General features: G+C 37.5%; 2 protein-coding genes across 2 annotated transcripts; one reads left to right on the top strand and one right to left on the bottom strand.

The window, feature by feature from the left end:
* Window positions 1–1,575: 1,575 nt before the first annotated feature.
* LOC137955093 (pentatricopeptide repeat-containing protein At1g11290, chloroplastic-like) lies at window positions 1,576–3,831 on the top strand. Its single transcript, XM_068801967.1, has 6 exons — window positions 1,576–1,752; window positions 1,999–2,242; window positions 2,360–2,471; window positions 2,755–2,911; window positions 2,992–3,115; window positions 3,308–3,831. Exons 1-6 carry the CDS (start codon window positions 1,576–1,578, stop codon window positions 3,829–3,831), a joined length of 1,338 nt encoding a protein of 445 aa, XP_068658068.1.
* An 8,994-nt stretch (window positions 3,832–12,825) lies between these two features.
* Window positions 12,826–15,813, bottom strand: LOC137954879 (probable flavin-containing monooxygenase 1). Its single transcript, XM_068801779.1, has 5 exons — window positions 15,376–15,813; window positions 14,874–15,114; window positions 13,909–14,087; window positions 13,276–13,628; window positions 12,826–13,165 (listed from the first exon to the last, which is right to left on the bottom strand). Exons 1-5 carry the CDS (start codon window positions 15,811–15,813, stop codon window positions 12,826–12,828), a joined length of 1,551 nt encoding a protein of 516 aa, XP_068657880.1.
* Window positions 15,814–16,412: the final 599 nt, after the last annotated feature.

Genomic DNA, 16,412 nt, shown 5'->3' with positions numbered 1-16,412 from the left:
AGCCGTTTTGTTTAAAGATGAAAAATATGATTTTGAACAGATGAGGTTGAGCCTCTGATGGTATGTAGTAACTGAGCATTGCTGCCAGTCCTACGGTTTTTCTTGATGTCATTCGACTTATGAGAACAGTGTCGTGACTGAAAAAAATAACAGGGAAGAAATACGGAAGAAAGGGGGAACGAATCAGCCAATTCTGTGTTGTCGTTTCGACTAGTAAAACCAAGTGAGATATCTCAACTACGTCTTCCGTTGGCACGTTGCAATCTTTTTATCTTATACAATCTGACATTAGGAATGTCACCGGCACCGGAGCAGGGTAATAAGTAAAGCCGATTGTAGTTATCGGTAGATGGCGATCCAATGCGAAAAACCATTTGGTATGAAATATGAGAAATGGTTATCTCAGCCGTTTTATCATGATCAATGGTATGGTTATCTTAACCATCTAATTCGATGGTTGAGGTAACCGTTTTGTATGTTTTACACCAAATGGTTTTTTGTATTGGACCAGTAGTAATTATTGGTATATCGGTATATCGATATATTAAAATGTAATAATGGTGGATGCAAACTAATTTTTTAAAATTGAAATATATTGTATATAAAAAATATTTTTAAAATGGATAATGTTGTAATATGATTTATATGATGTTTAGTTCTAATTGTAAATTGAGGACTACATCTATTTATGTATAATTATAAATGTTATGTCTAAATTTTTTACTGGGCATTGTCTTTTAACTGATTTTTAGTACAAAATCATCTTTTATGTAAATCCTAAGTTGGAAAATTTCAAAGATGTTAAATCCACAATTGGTGTATCAAAGATATTATATTTATTATTTTATATTCTTTAGGATGAAAATAGCCATGTTTCTACCCTACAACTATCTTAACATAAGATTCCAAAAGTGTATAACATAATATTAAACTACAAAAAAAAATGTCTCTATTTTCAGTCCAATTTAAGTCATATTTTTTTAGGGAACAACTATGTTATTTTGTAATAGAATATGATATTGTGTACTATTATGATACTATGTTAAACAGGAAGTTAATATTTTATATATGAATTATGGATTTAATATGACTCTTTTAAGTCAACCTTATGTAAGGGGGGAAAACGAAATTGAGGTTAAGCTTGAATATATCAAAAATTGGATTTGGAGTTTTCCTCAAGGAGTTCTAGGATTTGAAGTTCTCCTCAACAAACTCCTTTTTTCTTTCATTTTTATTCCATTCTCTTACATCTTCTTCCATTTTTCTTTTCCATTTTACCGAATCCAAACCAAGCATAACAGTACTGGACACTGCACTGTTTCTGGGTTAACAACTGAGTTCCAACACAGCCAACCATAGCAGCTATTCTTCCTTTATCTCTTTTCAATTTACTGAAGCTTAACTTATTCCAACAATGCTGATTTCATGCACTGATTTCTAGATTAAGTTCCAGCACAAACTCTAACATGCTGTTATTGTCCACTCACTCTGAATTCATCTCCCTAACGTTGTGTTACATGAATTGCAATGTGTGGATCCGGTACCGTAACAACGTGGTATCAGAGCATAAATACAATGAACAATTCGTTGATCGTAGATGAAATATGTGCAGTACTGCCTGCAGAGATTTCAACAATGCTAATTCGGGCTTCCATTAAAATAGAAGAGAGATTGCTAGAAATTGAGAAGCATCACGTTAAGGCCTCAGAGGGGAAGGTCGCCGTCCTGGAAGATGAACAGTTGCTGCCCATCGTTTGACCTCAAATCATGTTAAAATAGCCAGATTTGGGTTCGACCTCAAATCTCCCTTGTTCACGGAAACCTAACCTTCTTCCAGAAATTGAGACTGGAAATTTTTTAGTAGAGGAGCCCCATGCTCAATTTAAGCCTTAACTTGCTGATGTTAGCCATCGAAAAAAGGTCAGACCACGACTTGCTACTGTTCACAGTCGAAAAAAGGTCAGGCCATGACTTGCAGCTGTTCGCTGTTGGAAAAAGGTCAGGCCACGACTTTGTGTTGTTCGCCGTCAAAAAAAGGTCAAGTTTGCCTCAGCAGAAGATGAGAAGTCCGGCTGTGAAGCCCGACGACTCTTTGATGAAACACCAGTGAAAGATGTTGATGTAGGGAATGCCATGAATTTAGGCTATGCTCAGTCTGGTTTATTTGTAAACTCGTTAAGGTTTTCCACTGCAATGCAGAGGGAAAACGGAGTTTTGGCTACTGTTCATCCCCTATTTGATAGTATCTTTCATAGAGATTAAATATCCTGGAATGTGATGATTGCTGGATACTTAAAAGGTAGAAACCCAGGCCATGGGCTGAAGTTGTATAGAGAGTTGGGTATGTTGGGTGTTCCAGGAACAACTACTATTATGGTTTCTTGGAACTCTATTGTGGACGACTATGCAAAGGGTGGTGATATGGCGTCTGCAAGGGAGCTTGTTATGGCCCACATTGACCCCTTGTCCTGGTTTATGTACCTATGTCTTTCTCTCCTAACAAGCTTTTCTTTTGGGTAGTATTGGCTAGGTGCATAACATTTGGTATCAGAGCTATGGCTAAGTCGCGAGTTCGATTCCCCACGGACGCGGGAATTCATGCCTCCCGGATGCAAAGGCGGGTGTAATGCCCCGTCACATAGTTAGTGGTAGCCGCCGGGGTCGTTGGCTCGCGAAGGGGGGGGGGGGGGGGTGTTATAGCTCACATTGACCCCTGTTCTTGGGTTATGTACCTATGTCTTCCGCTCCTAACAGGCCGGTCTTTTGGATAGTATTGGCTAGATGCATAACAGAACTATTCGACTTAATGCATGAACGAGATGTTGTATCATGGAGTGCTTTGATTGATGGTTATGTCAAAAGTGGCAACTACAAGGAAGCCCTGGCTATATTTGAAAGAATACTAATTGAGGTCCCAAAACAAATGATGAAACATTGGTGAGTGTTTTGTGTGCTCTAACTTCTGTTCTCTCTGGTTTTCTTGGAATGAAGATTGCTACATATACTAATGCTAAAACAACCTTAGAGACTAGAAGGGGCATAGGAAAGGCTTTTATTAGTACCTTCAGCTCAGGGGCTGTGATGGGTTTTCTTCTAGCAGCAAGTGGTCTGCTGGGTTTGTATATTTTTATAAATCTCTTCGGAATATATTATAGATATGATTGGGAGGGATTGTACGAATCCATTACTGGGTATGGTCTTAAAGCCTCTTCAATGGCACTCTTTGGGGCAAACCTTGTTAGAAATGTTGAGAGAAATATCCTTGAAGATGACCCCTAAAACCCTACTGTTATTGTTGACAATGTAGGTAATAATGTGGGAGATATTGTTGGAATGGGTGTTTTAGATCTTGGAGAAGGGGTTAATGGACCCATAGAGGAAGATGTTGGCTTTGAAGCACGTGAGTTATGCAGAGATTCAGTTGATTTGTTTGTTGAACTGCAATCTCATGGCATTGGACTAGATGAAGTAACTTACCTTGGTCTATTAAGTGCTTACGCTCATGGTAGTTTAGAACAAAATTCTAGGCAATTTGATGAACATGGACTGGCTCCAATGACTGAAAACCATACCTGCATGGTGGTTGTTCACAGTCAAGCATGTCAGTTACATGGGGCGCTTGAGCTTAGTGCCCATCACACTCCAAACTCCGCCAACAAATCAAAGGTGTGGACTAGTATGATTACTGGGTATGCTCAGAACATGCCACCTAAAGAGGCTATTAGGTTCTTCAAAAAAATGATGTTTGGCTGTGTTAAACTAGATGGTATTGCTGTTATTTCAGTCCTCTCAACTTGTGCCCAGTTGAAGGTGTTAAATATTGGTATGTGATTTCATGACTTGGTTCATAGCGACAATATTCCCATTAGTAGCAAGTTGGTAGTGACCTTAGTTGACATGTATGCTAAATGTAGAGGAATCAAAGCTACTCATTCTTTTTTTATAGCATGGACCAGCAAGTTTTGCCAGCATGGAATGCTCTCATTGTTGGTTTTTGCGCATGGGGGAATCTTACCAGTGCTCGCTCATTCTTTTATCAAAGGGACGATAAGAATATACTGATCTCTGCCTTGTCTTGGAATTTTTGTGGAGCCATAGCAGTTGTGTATTTTTCAGCAGTTTATGCACAAAAAAGTGAGGGTAATGCAGCAGTCACCATGGAACAGGACATTACACTTCCACTTGGGAGAAACATTACTATAGTTGGTCTCCAGAAATATGGGGCATTCTCTGATACTTGGGGTGCTGAAAGTTTTGGCCCTATTAAGCTAAAGAGTCGTCCAGTGGGCTGCCATAGATGCTATGGATGCTACTTGGGAAGATGTGGAGACGTTCGGCAAGCCTACCCTACATTCAAGCTTGAGGACAAACTCGTTCTCTAGGGGGGTTGTAATGTTATGAACTCAATAGCAGACCGAGTCATTCAGAGGCGTCGTGGCTAAGTCATTTAGAATTAAACTTTATTTTTCTATATTTTATTTCAGTTTAAGTGTAAATAGTTTACTTGTAAATATGCCATCGGGGCATTATTGTAATTTTTAGCTTGAACCTGTGTTGACGCCAACCTTAGTTAGGAAGGAACTAGGAAGAGGAAGAGTCATGTGTGGGAAAGAGAGTTGGCGTCAACCTTATGTAAGGGGGAAAAATGAAATTGAGGTTAAGCTTGAATATATCAAAAATTGGATTTGGAGTTCTCGTCAACGAGCTCATTCTTCTTTCATTTTTCTTCAATTCTCTTACAACTTCTTCCATTTCTCTTTTCCATTTTACTGAGTCCAAACCGAGCATAACAGTGTTGGACGTTGCACTGTCTTTGGGTTAACAACTGAGTTCCATCACAACCATTCTTCCTTCCTCTCTTTTCAATTTACCGAAGCTCAATTATTCCAGCAGTGCTGATTTCATGCACTGATTTCTGGATTAAGTTCCAGTGTAAACTCTTACATCAACAGTGTTGTTCTTGTCCACTCACTCTGGATTCATCTCCTTGACGTCGTGTTACACGAATCACAATGTGTGGATCCGGGACCGTAACAAAATTCAAAATGATTTTTGCGAAAATAATAATAATAATAATAATTTACAAGGCAGATTTCAATAGGGGAACTACTCCTTGCCCGCTTGCCTCCTTCGCCATCTCAACTCCCTTAAACAAGCCAATTACAAAGAAAATTTACAGGGCCTTTTTTTTTCCAAGCAACATGGGAAACTCTACTATGCCCTATCATTCCTTACCAATCTTGATGGGAGATAGTGCCCCTCCCTATAGAAAGGTCCCTTTTCTGCTGGGAGGGCTTGCAGTGGTGAGCACCTTATGCCTACTTTTTTTTGGAAACAAAGAGGGGAGACAATATCCTTCCCTTGTAGAAAATAGGGGTGGATTCTCCCTCCCGTGCTATTGGCTCCTATTTTTTAAAAGAATTTTTGAATGGTTATTTTTTGAAAATTTTAATTGAAATGATGATTGTACTCCTAATTGTCCTAGCCAATTTATCTTAATTTGAATCAGTAAATATCTTATCTAAATGGCCATAATTTGAAACTCAACCTCCAAAAGATGTAATATTTAGAAAAATATCATTGTATTGTCAATTATGGATACATATACTCATAATATTGGTTTGAGTTGGAAGACTTTTAAATATGCATGGAAGAGGGATTGTGTGGTGTTCTTGTTAGGATGAAAGTCATAGTCTCATGTCATGTGTAACAATTACCACATGAAAAATTGTCCTATGTTTTTAGATATGTTGTATTTACTAATTCATCACTCTCCATTTATGCTTTTGAATTATGATTAATTTATCATTGATATTTTAATTTGCACACTACAAATTATAAAATGGTAGCTTTTGATTCTTTCTCAAACATTACCAAAGATCTTATGAAGTTTGGGAAACATGGGATTGTTTAGTTTGGGATTAGCAAGGCTACTTATAAGAAATAATTGACATAACTTAGCATATTAATACATTTCATTCTAATTCCTATTGAAATTAACTATTCAGACATAAAGATGTAGGAAATAATAACAAATCCAGATTTTAAAATTATCCATGCTCTCATTCTTATCCCTAATTTTGTATGGTGGCCCCCTTCTTCTTCTAGTTTATATTTTGTAAAGTTTGCAAGCCGATGCTTAAATGTAATTCAAATCACTGAGATATATAATGTGTGATTTGAAAATCAGATATTAATTGGAAAACTATATATGAAAATTCACACCATCATGGATGATATGACAAGATGTTTATAGTGGTTCACAACTCAGATTTGAGTTGCTACACCACTCTCAAAGTGTTTTCGATTTACAACTAAAAATACACAAGTCACATTATAACAACTTGGGGTAATAAATGCCTAACGACTCACTTTACCTCTAACAACACAATCTTTGTTAACCAAGGTTGACTCGCATCCTTGATTTTGATGATAAAACAACTTAAGCTAATGAGTTAATAATTAAAAATTAAGCATTTTTTGATAAATTACCTTTGTTAAAATGCTATTATCTATGATTATATCTATGATTAAGAGTGACATGACTAATAAATAAGGAGAACTTCCATAGAGATGAGATAAAATTGTTATTATACAAGCTGGTGTATGTTATCTTATGTCTTTTTTCTTTTAAAACATATAGCCGTAAGGACAATATAGTCATTGTAAACACCTTCCCACAACTATAAATACGGCTTCAAGTAGGGGTGACTTCAAACCGAGCCGGCTCGCGAGCGGCTCGAGTTCGGCTCGGTGCCGGCTCGAGCTCGATAGCGGCTCGGTTTGATTCGTTAACTATTGAGCTCGAGCTCCGAAATCGGCTAATTTACCTCAAACGAGCCGAGCTCGACCGAAGCCAAGTTCGGTTAGTTGGCTCGCGAACCGGCTCGAGGTGAGTTGGGATCGGTATTGGGTCCAGAGCAGGGGAGCAGGAGCATGAGCAAGAGCGAGGGGGGAAAAATTGTCCTCCCCTCGTCACCGCCGAGCCCCTCCCGTCGATTGTTGTCGCCGTCGACAACTGCTCGCCGGCCGCCTCTGTGGCCATCCGTTCGATTACTTCCTCTCCTCATTGTCGCCTCTGTTTCAGTCATCGCCGCTTCCGTCACTGTCATCATCCCCGATGACAGGTCCTCCCCGGCGTCGTAACCACCTTCCCTCAGTGTCGTCTCGGTGAAAAACCTGAACCAGTAGGTTCAGGGGAGAAAAAATCTCCCCCCTCCCCCGCGCGAAGATGATTTCGCACGTGCGAGATCATAAAGTAAATTTTTTTTCCCTTAAACTCTCCTGCCTCGTAGCTCTTGAAAAAATTAAAAATACATTTTATAGAAATTAGTTTCTATGAACTATTAGTGTCTCATGTTTTTTTTAAATATTTTTCTAATTGAAAATTCTTATTAAAAACCATATAATTTTCTAAGTAAGATTTTCCTACCAAGATGGGGTAGAAAACTAAAAATTTTGAATAAGTATTTGATAGTTGATGCTGTAATACTTTTAGCATGAAGCAATTTTCATTGCAATTTTGTGTTTGAAATTTTATTTGATTAAAAATTTATCGATAAGTATAATAATATATTAGATTGATTATTAATTTTTATTTATTTCCCTAGAAGATGCAATAAAAGGTCTATTTAACTTTCCTAAGAAAATTTTAAAATATTTCTTATAATTTTCTAATAAGTCACTAATAGTAATAGGATTTTATTTAAAGGTTTTTTTGGGAATATGTATCTTAGGAAAAATATTTTTAGTTTTTCCTAGAATATAAATTTTTATCTAGGGGCACTAAGGAAGCCATAGTAAATTTATGGCCAGATTCAAAAATTACAAAACAAGCTAGACAACAATTGGAGTTAAAAAGATTAATATTGGTGCATTTTAATCCATTATTGAAATTCAATCCTGAACCTCTCCTATCATTATTTTTTTTAAATGTATGTATAATTTTATATATAATTTATTCGAAGCCACCCCTACGTGCGAGATCATAAACAAGGAAAAAAAAAAAACTCTTTGTCCCTTCCTCATGGCTTTTGAAGAAATTGAAAAAATATTTTAGTAGAAATACGTTTCTAGAGACTATTAGTGGTTTTTTTCAATAAATATTGAAAAGACATTTTTAGTAGAAATATAGGGACCATTCGTGCCTTATGTTTTTTGAAAATATTTTTCTAATTATAAATTCTTGTTAAAAAATCATATAATTTTCTAAATAAGATTTTCTTGCCAAGATGGGCTAGAAAACCGTATAGAAAAATTTTGAATAATTATTTGACAGTTGATGATATAATCCTTTTAGCATGAGGCAATTTTTATACCAATTTTGTGTTTGTCATTTTATTTGATTAAAAATTTATCGATAAGTATAATAATATATTAGATTAATTATTAATTTTTATTTATTTCCTTAGAAAAGGTAATAAGAGGTCCATTTAACTTTCCTAAGAAAAATTTTAAATATTTCTTGTAATTTTCTAGTCAGTCTCTAATTGTAATAGGGTTTTATTTAAAGGATTTATAGCTTTTATTTGGGTGATTGTAAATTGATAGTGATTTTTCATTTAATTTTGTTGTGTTTGATTATTGTATGGAGTGTTTAGACTATTTTATGGAGTGTATGGAGTGTTTATAGAATGTATAAACAATTTTATGGAGTGTTTATGCAGGTATTATGTATATAGATTATATCCAATTTTAAGTAGACGTCATGCCGAATTTTATATAAGTATTATATACATAGATTATGCTCAATTTCAAGTAGAGGTCATACCCAATCTTATACATGTATTATATATATATATATATATATATATATATATATATATATAGGTTATGCCCAATTTTATGTAGAGGTCATACCCAATTTTCTATAAAATATAAGCATTATTTTATATACAATTTATTTTATATATATATTTTTGAAAAGCTTTAAATGTATGTTGAAGCTCGAGCTCGGCTCGAACTAAAATTTTTGGGCTCGAGCTCGATAACAATTTTAGGCTCGAGATGAGGTTCGGCTAGAAGCTCGGCTCAAACATAGGCAGGTTCAGGCTCGGCTCGATGCCACCCCTTGCTTCAAGGCATGAGGTAAAGCTTTGAAACCACTTCCTCTTGGCTCAAATTCGTCCCTATGCCTCTCTTTTTTCCTCTTCTTTCTCTCCCTCGGTTTCTTCTCCTTCTCTCCCGACAAGCTTGAACTGTCTCTCTCTCCTTTTCTCTCCTTTTCTCCTCTCTTCTTCCCTCTTCTCTCTTCTCTTAGACCCTTGTAATTATGTGAAGAAGGCCCTAAAAATCAACATAGTATTAGATCTAATGACCTAGGGCCTTCTTTTGATAGTTGAATGCAAGTTAAGTATAACATAGGATTGTTTAGTTTGGGATTAGCAGGGCTACTTATAAGAAATAATTGACATAACTTAGCATATTAATACATTTCATTCTAGTTCCTATTGATATTAACTATTAAGACATAAAAATGTAGGAAATAATAACAAATCCAGATTTTAAAATTATCCATGCTCTCAATCTTATCCCTAATTTTGTATGGTAGCCCCCTTCTTCTTCTAATTTATATTTTGTGAAATTTGCAAGCCGATGCTTAAATGTAATTCAAATCACTGAGATATATAATGTGTGATTTGAAAATCAGATATTGATTGGAAAACTATATATGAAAATTCACACCATCATGGAGGATATGACAAGATGTTTATAGTAGTTCACAACTCAGATTTGAGTTGCTAAACCACTCTCAAAGTGTTTTCCATTTACAACTAAAAATACACAAGTCACATTATAACAACTTGGGGTAATAAATGCCTTTCCCAAGAGATTGCACGACTCACTTTACCTCTAACAACACAATCTTTGTTAACCAAGGTTGATTCACATCCTTGATTTTGATGATTAAAAAACTTAAGCTAATGAGTTAATAATTAAAAATTAAGCATTTTTTTATAAATTACCTTTGTTAAAATGCTATTATCAATGCTTAAGAGTGACATGACTAATAAATAAGGAGAACTTTCATAGAGATGAGATAAAATTGTTATTATACAATCTAGTGTATGTTATCTTATGTCTTTTTTCTTTTAAAACATATAGCCATAAAGACAATATAGTCATTGTAAACACCTTCCCACAACTATAAATACGGCTTCAAGTAGGGGTGGCTTCGAACCGAGCCGGCTCGCGAGCGGCTCGAGTTCGGCTCAGTTCGATTCGTTAACTATCGAGCTCGAGCTTTGAAATCGGCTCGTTTACCTTAACGAGCTGAGCTCAACAGAAGCCAGGTTTCGGTTCGTTGGCTCGCGAACCGGCACGAGGTGAGTCGGGAGCGGGGGAGTAGGAGCGTGAGCGAGAGCCAGGGGGGAAAATTTTTCCTCCCCTCTTCTCCACCGAGCCCCTCCCGTTGGCTGTTGTCGCCACCTCTACCGCCGTCGACAGCTGCTCGCCGGCCACCTTTGTGGTCATCCGTTCGATTTCTTCCTCTCCTCGTCGTCGCCTTTGTTTCCTTCGTCGCAGTCGTCATCCTTGACGACAGGTCATCCCCGGCATTGTAACCCCCTTCCCTTCGCGTCATCTCGGAGGGAAAACCTGAACCAGTATGTGTAGGGGAGAAATAATCTCCCCCCTCCCCTGCGTGAAGATGATTTCGCACGTGCGAGATCATAAAGTAAATTTTTTTTTCCCTTATCCTTCCTCGTAGCTCTTGAAAAAAATTAAAAATATATTTTGTAGAAATAAGTTTCTATGAACTATTAGTGTCTCATTTTTTTTTTTTAACATTTTTCTAATTGAATTTTTTTATTAAAAATTATATAATTTTCTAAGTAAGATTTTCCTACCAAGATGGGGTAGAAAACTGTATAAAAATTTTTTGAGTAAGTATTTAACAGTTGATGCTGTAATACTTTTAACATGAAGCAATTTTCATTGCAATTTTGTGTTTGACATTTTATTTGATTAAAAAATTATAGATAAGTATAATAATATATTAGATTGATTATTAATTTTTTTTTATTTCCCTAGAAGAGGCAATAAAAGGTCCATTTAAATTTCCTAAGAAAATTTTAAAATATTTCTTATAATTTTCTAATAAGTTACTAATAGTAATATGATTTTATTTAAAGGTTTTTTTGGGTATATGTATCATAGGAAAAATATTTCTAGTTTTTCCTAGAATATAAATTTTTATCTAGGGGCACTAAGGAGGCCATAGTAAATTTATGGCCAGATTCAAAAATTACAAAACAAGCTAAATAACAATTGGAGTAAAAAAGATTAATATTGGTGCATTTTAATCCATTATTGAAATTCAATCTTGAACCTCCCTTATCATTATTTTTTTTAAATGTATGCATAATTTTATATATAATTTATTTGAAGCCACCCCTATTTGCGAGATCATAAACAAGGAAAAAAAAACACTTTGTCCCTTCCTCATGGCTCTTGAAGAAATTGAAAAGATATTTTAGTAGAAATACGTTTCTAGAGACTATTAGTGGGTTTTTTTTAATAAATGTCGAACATAGGCAAGTTCGGAGTCCGCTCGGCTCGATGCCACCCCTAGCTTCAAGGCATGAAGTAAAGCTTTGAAACCACTTCCTCTTGGCTCAAATTCGTCCCTATGCCTCTTTTTTTTCCTTTTCTTTCTCTCCCTCGATTTCTTCTTTTTCTCTCCCGACAAGCTTGAACTGTCTCTCTCTCCTTTTCTGTCATTTTCTCCTCTCTTCTTCCCTCTTCTCTCTTCTCATAGACCCTTGTAATTATGTTCGGAGTCCGCTCGGCTCGATGCCACCCCTAGCTTCAAGGCATGAAGTAAAGCTTTGAAACCACTTCCTCTTGGCTCAAATTCGTCCCTATGCCTCTTTTTTTTCCTTTTCTTTCTCTCCCTCGGTTTCTTCTTTTTCTCTCCCGACAAGCTTGAACTGTCTCTCTCTCCTTTTCTGTCATTTTCTCCTCTCTTTTTCCCTCTTCTCTCTTCTCATAGACCCTTGTAATTATGTGAAGAAGGCCCTAAAAATCAACATAGTATTAGATCTAATGACCAAGGACCTTCTTTTGATAGTTGAATGCAAGTTAAGTATAACATGGAAATATTGTAAGTTGGTCTTCTTTCAGATTGGGAGAAAATTTTAATTAAACCATAAAATCGACAGGCTGCATTAAACAGGATTTTTAATTGAAGAGGAGGTAAGTTAGATACGTCAAGAACGACGACTTGGCCTGAAGAGGACCTCTATTTGATTGACTTATTGACTTAATTTTACAAGAACAATTACTTGACTGTATCTGACTATCAGCTCAGTCAAAGTATCTGACTTTCACAGGAGATTATGATCTCTGTACTAAAAAATTATTTGCATCAAAATCAGGAAAATTCATCGTTAATGACTTAATTAAATTGTAAACAAATTCCGCAGCGGATGGGGCTTATCTGTATCTGAAAACGAGTTGGAGCCACGGGACAGTTTCTCGTCAGTTCATCGTCTCTCTCCCTCTTTCTCTGTCTCTCTCTCTGAAGCGTGCATCGTCGTGTCCAAGTAAACAATAGGGTTCGAATATAAGCTAAAATTTTACTATTAATAACTTGTTGCATTTTAACACGCAGAGTGTCTACGCAGTACAGATGAGCAGTACAGATGAAACAAGCAACACTTTTCCTAACTATCCTTCTTACGTTTGACTTTTGCCGAGCCGCCGCTCCACTTCGTCAACGCTGAAGCACAGCGTGTTCTTTATTCTTTATATGCCCGTCAATTACGTTATGATGTTTAGTCAACCTGGGTGCCAGGATTCAATAGTCGAGAAGACCATGGAACCTTAATCTTCCCTGTAGTCTTGGTTATTGTAAGCGCTAAAGGCTTCCGAGAGCCAGTTGGTTTTCCTCCAGGAATTCCATCCCATCTCTTCGCATATCTCGTCACTGTGATTGATACTGAAAGTGGAGATGCAATGTCTCTTGTAAAACCTCGTGGTTCTCTTCATCACCTCCAATTCCTCGTTGGTCTGTTCCAGCATTCGCTTCACGCTTGGGAGGGTAAAGTGATCGTCGAGGAGTCGGGCCAGCCATTTGCACCGGAGCTCCGCCGAGTGTAGATTGGATACGCTTTCCACGTACCCCACAAAGGCCATGTTCGGGATCAAAGGATGGATCGTGCTCCTGCGAGCAGCAAAAAAATTACAAATCAAATTTTTTGTCAGCCTACTAATTAAAACTGTTTCCACCTTCGCTACAACAATGCATGGCTTACATATATTTTGTATACTTACCTGTATAAAGGTATGACGCCGGAAGAATTCTCAATTAAATCACGGAATGGCGCGGGAAGTATGGACTTAAGCTTCGATTTCCCATCGAAGCCTGTGGCAAGCATCACCACATCTGCTTCCACTCTGGTGTCATCTTCCAGCACTATCCCGCCATCATAAAACCACCACTTTTTCTGTGACTTCTCGAACAGGATTCGACCCTGTTCAGCCTCGGAGAAGAAGTTCTCCGGCAAGATTGCCATCTGACATGATGCATAATCCTCTTCAAATGGATGATCCGGCACCAAGCCGTACTTCTTCAGGGGGAGTTTCCACACCAAATACGACTCAATCAGCTTCGAAACAGCTCTTCTCTGCGAGTTGAAACGATTTAAATCATCATTAACCGCAAATCAACTAAAGTTAATGTGAAAATGATTTTACGTTGATGCAAAGTCGCATGCATGCGAGTTTGACTTTTGTTCTTTTCATTTGGTTATTCATTTAGAAACGGCTGACGGGTCGTTTGAGTCAAGGGTCATGACTGATCAGATGTAGCATCACAACAAACACTTGTTCCTTAATCTATTAAAGAGACCTTTGTCAGCCACCAACTAATGCAAACCTGGATTAGGAAGTCTATGGTAATCTTACCAGAGGAGATGACATGAGGCAAAAGAGATCTCCTAGAAAGCTCTGGTTGGGCCTTTCATGGAGAAACTGGGAGGTCCTCGTCGAATAGAACAAGAAAAAGGGCAATCCCCAGATCCAGTAGGAGGGGACAGTCCAGTGCAAGGTCCTCACCAACATGGTGCAGGGTTGTCCATCCGGTCCTTCAGAGACATCAATCAATACAATAAATACAAGTCGAGAGCAAATAAAGAGTTTTCTTAGAACTTTCTTCAATTCTTTTATGGAAAGATCATGTAAACGAATCCCAGAGAAAAAAATAAGTCAGTAGTTTAATATATATATATATATATATATATATATATATATATATATATATATATAATCTGTACAAAATAAACAACAAGCCCATATTATTTGTCCGGAATTTTTTTCTCAAAACGAAAAACGTGGAAAATTTCTCCTGGATTATCTCACATTATGTTGGTTGTAGTTGAAGCTCGAAGGCAATCCACAGTCAATTCCTTGGGACGACCAGAAACAGAATGAACTATTTTCTCCTGGTCAAACAGATCCATTACTTCACAGCGCAAATTGTACGTAAAATTTACTCGATCACGAACAGTCTTTAACTCCTTGAATTTTATATCTTTATGACCTTGAGACTTCCTTTTGTTTCTAAGGCCTGAATTCAACATTGTCCTGAAGAAAAAAAACGCATGGGCATCTGGAAGCAAAAGGAAAGTCCCTCTTATGGTTTATTCTGCTGCATCGATAGCTCAGTACTGTAACAACTGAGAACATCTGTTTTTATTGAATTTTCTCTTAAAAATTACTTAAGCTACAAGCTTAAAATGTTTATAAGCTTAGCTTACTGGGTATTGGAGGAAAAAAACAGGAGGAAAGTTAGAAAACAAAAACCTGATATGAAAATTAATAGTGCTGTAAAAGAGGAGAAACGCTATAAACAGATCTGAAGCTGTAAATACCTTGATTAGCCTCGGCACATTCAACTGCCAAGTCTATTGCTGATTTCTTGTAACCGACGACGACGACCTTTTTCCCTTTCATGAGTCGTTGTGTAGCTTCTGTGTTAAGCTTACAATAATCCAAAGTGTGCATGACCTTGCCGCGGAAAACTTCAGGCCCCTTGCCAAGAGGAAAAGCAGGTTGCCGTGGTGTATCCCCATACTTTCCGGTGCACATCACAACAAACTCGAACGAGTACCACTGAAAAAAAAAAAAATACATACATATTAGACATGAAATATTAATCTAAAAGCAGAAAATCGAAAAAATTCTGAAAAGGAACACGAAGAAAATGAAGAGAAAAAAGCAGACTTAGACGTGCAATAGAACTCGATCAGATAATAGAAGTTGTTACTGATCTTGTATGAAATATATTGAAGCATCAAAATTTGGAGGGTTCGACACTTTTGGACGTAAAATATGAAAGGGAGATCTTTATGTAGAGATCCGCAGAGTAATAACCTGAACATCATCGGACTCCTTTCTTTGCACCCCAACTTCCCAAACAGGTCTACCAGTCAGGGGCCGGCTGTGCCGCTCCGAGTGCTGATCGGAACCGACGAACCGAATCTCGACCACCTTGGAGTTGAACTGCACGAGCTTTAACACATCAAAATGTGTTGCATAGCCGTGCAAGTATTCCACGATCTCGATGTGGGTGGGGAATCCCTCGTCATGGGGTTCCGGCCAAGGGTAGTCCGAGAACTCGTAATCCCGACGAGGTGTCTGCAGTCTCGTCGAGCGGTAGGAGCAGTGCTTCCAGACCCCGCCGACAGAGTCGGAGGCCTCGAATACAACTGGTTTGTAGCGGCAAAGCTGTTTTGCAGCAGCGATACCACTTATGCCTCCACCAATTATGGCCACCCTCGATTCCCAAGAGCAATTTTTCTCGACGGCCATGAGAGAAAGTTTTGGAAAAGAATGAAACTGTATGGAATGTTGAAGCCTTCAATGGTCAGTGACTGCATGGAGAGGACGGAGGAGGGGGGGTGGCTTTATAGATAGGGAGAAGGAATCACGTGGAACTCACGTGACCTTCTGTGAAGTGATGCTGGGCAAAACTAATACTGTTCGGGGTCAACGGCGTGATGGTTTGCCTTTGAAGAGGGGTGGGGAGCACAGAAGGATTCCCCATCTCTTCATATTAACCCATATTATAAAGCTTGGAGTAGTTAAATGGTACTACTGAAATTTTGTCGATTCTTCGTTGAAAGAATTGGGAAATTGCTATAAGGATTGACTTGAGCTTATCCTTGAATTTTGAAAATGGACAACTTCTCTCTCAAGGGAAGGTGCAGAATGCAAACTGCGGAGCAAGCTGTAGTGATTGTTCATGCTAACTGCTATCTATTATAATCAATATAGGTTTTACAGCGTTTGCAGACTTGAACCATTCCTTGGTTTGGTGTGGCCGGTTAATTCAGGCTTTAAACTCTAGCTAAGGTCCACCTTGAAAATGAAACAAGCGCAGTTGCTCCAGGTTTGATCCTTAATATATT

The sequence above is a fragment of the Aristolochia californica genome, unplaced genomic scaffold (genome assembly GCF_029961685.1).
Source record: "Aristolochia californica isolate CCGP_79_NKW_82.1479 unplaced genomic scaffold, dmAriCali1.0.hap1 SCAF_2, whole genome shotgun sequence".
Classification (NCBI taxonomy): Eukaryota; Viridiplantae; Streptophyta; class Magnoliopsida; order Piperales; family Aristolochiaceae; genus Aristolochia; species Aristolochia californica.
This window is presented reverse-complemented; position numbering and strand designations above follow the sequence as displayed.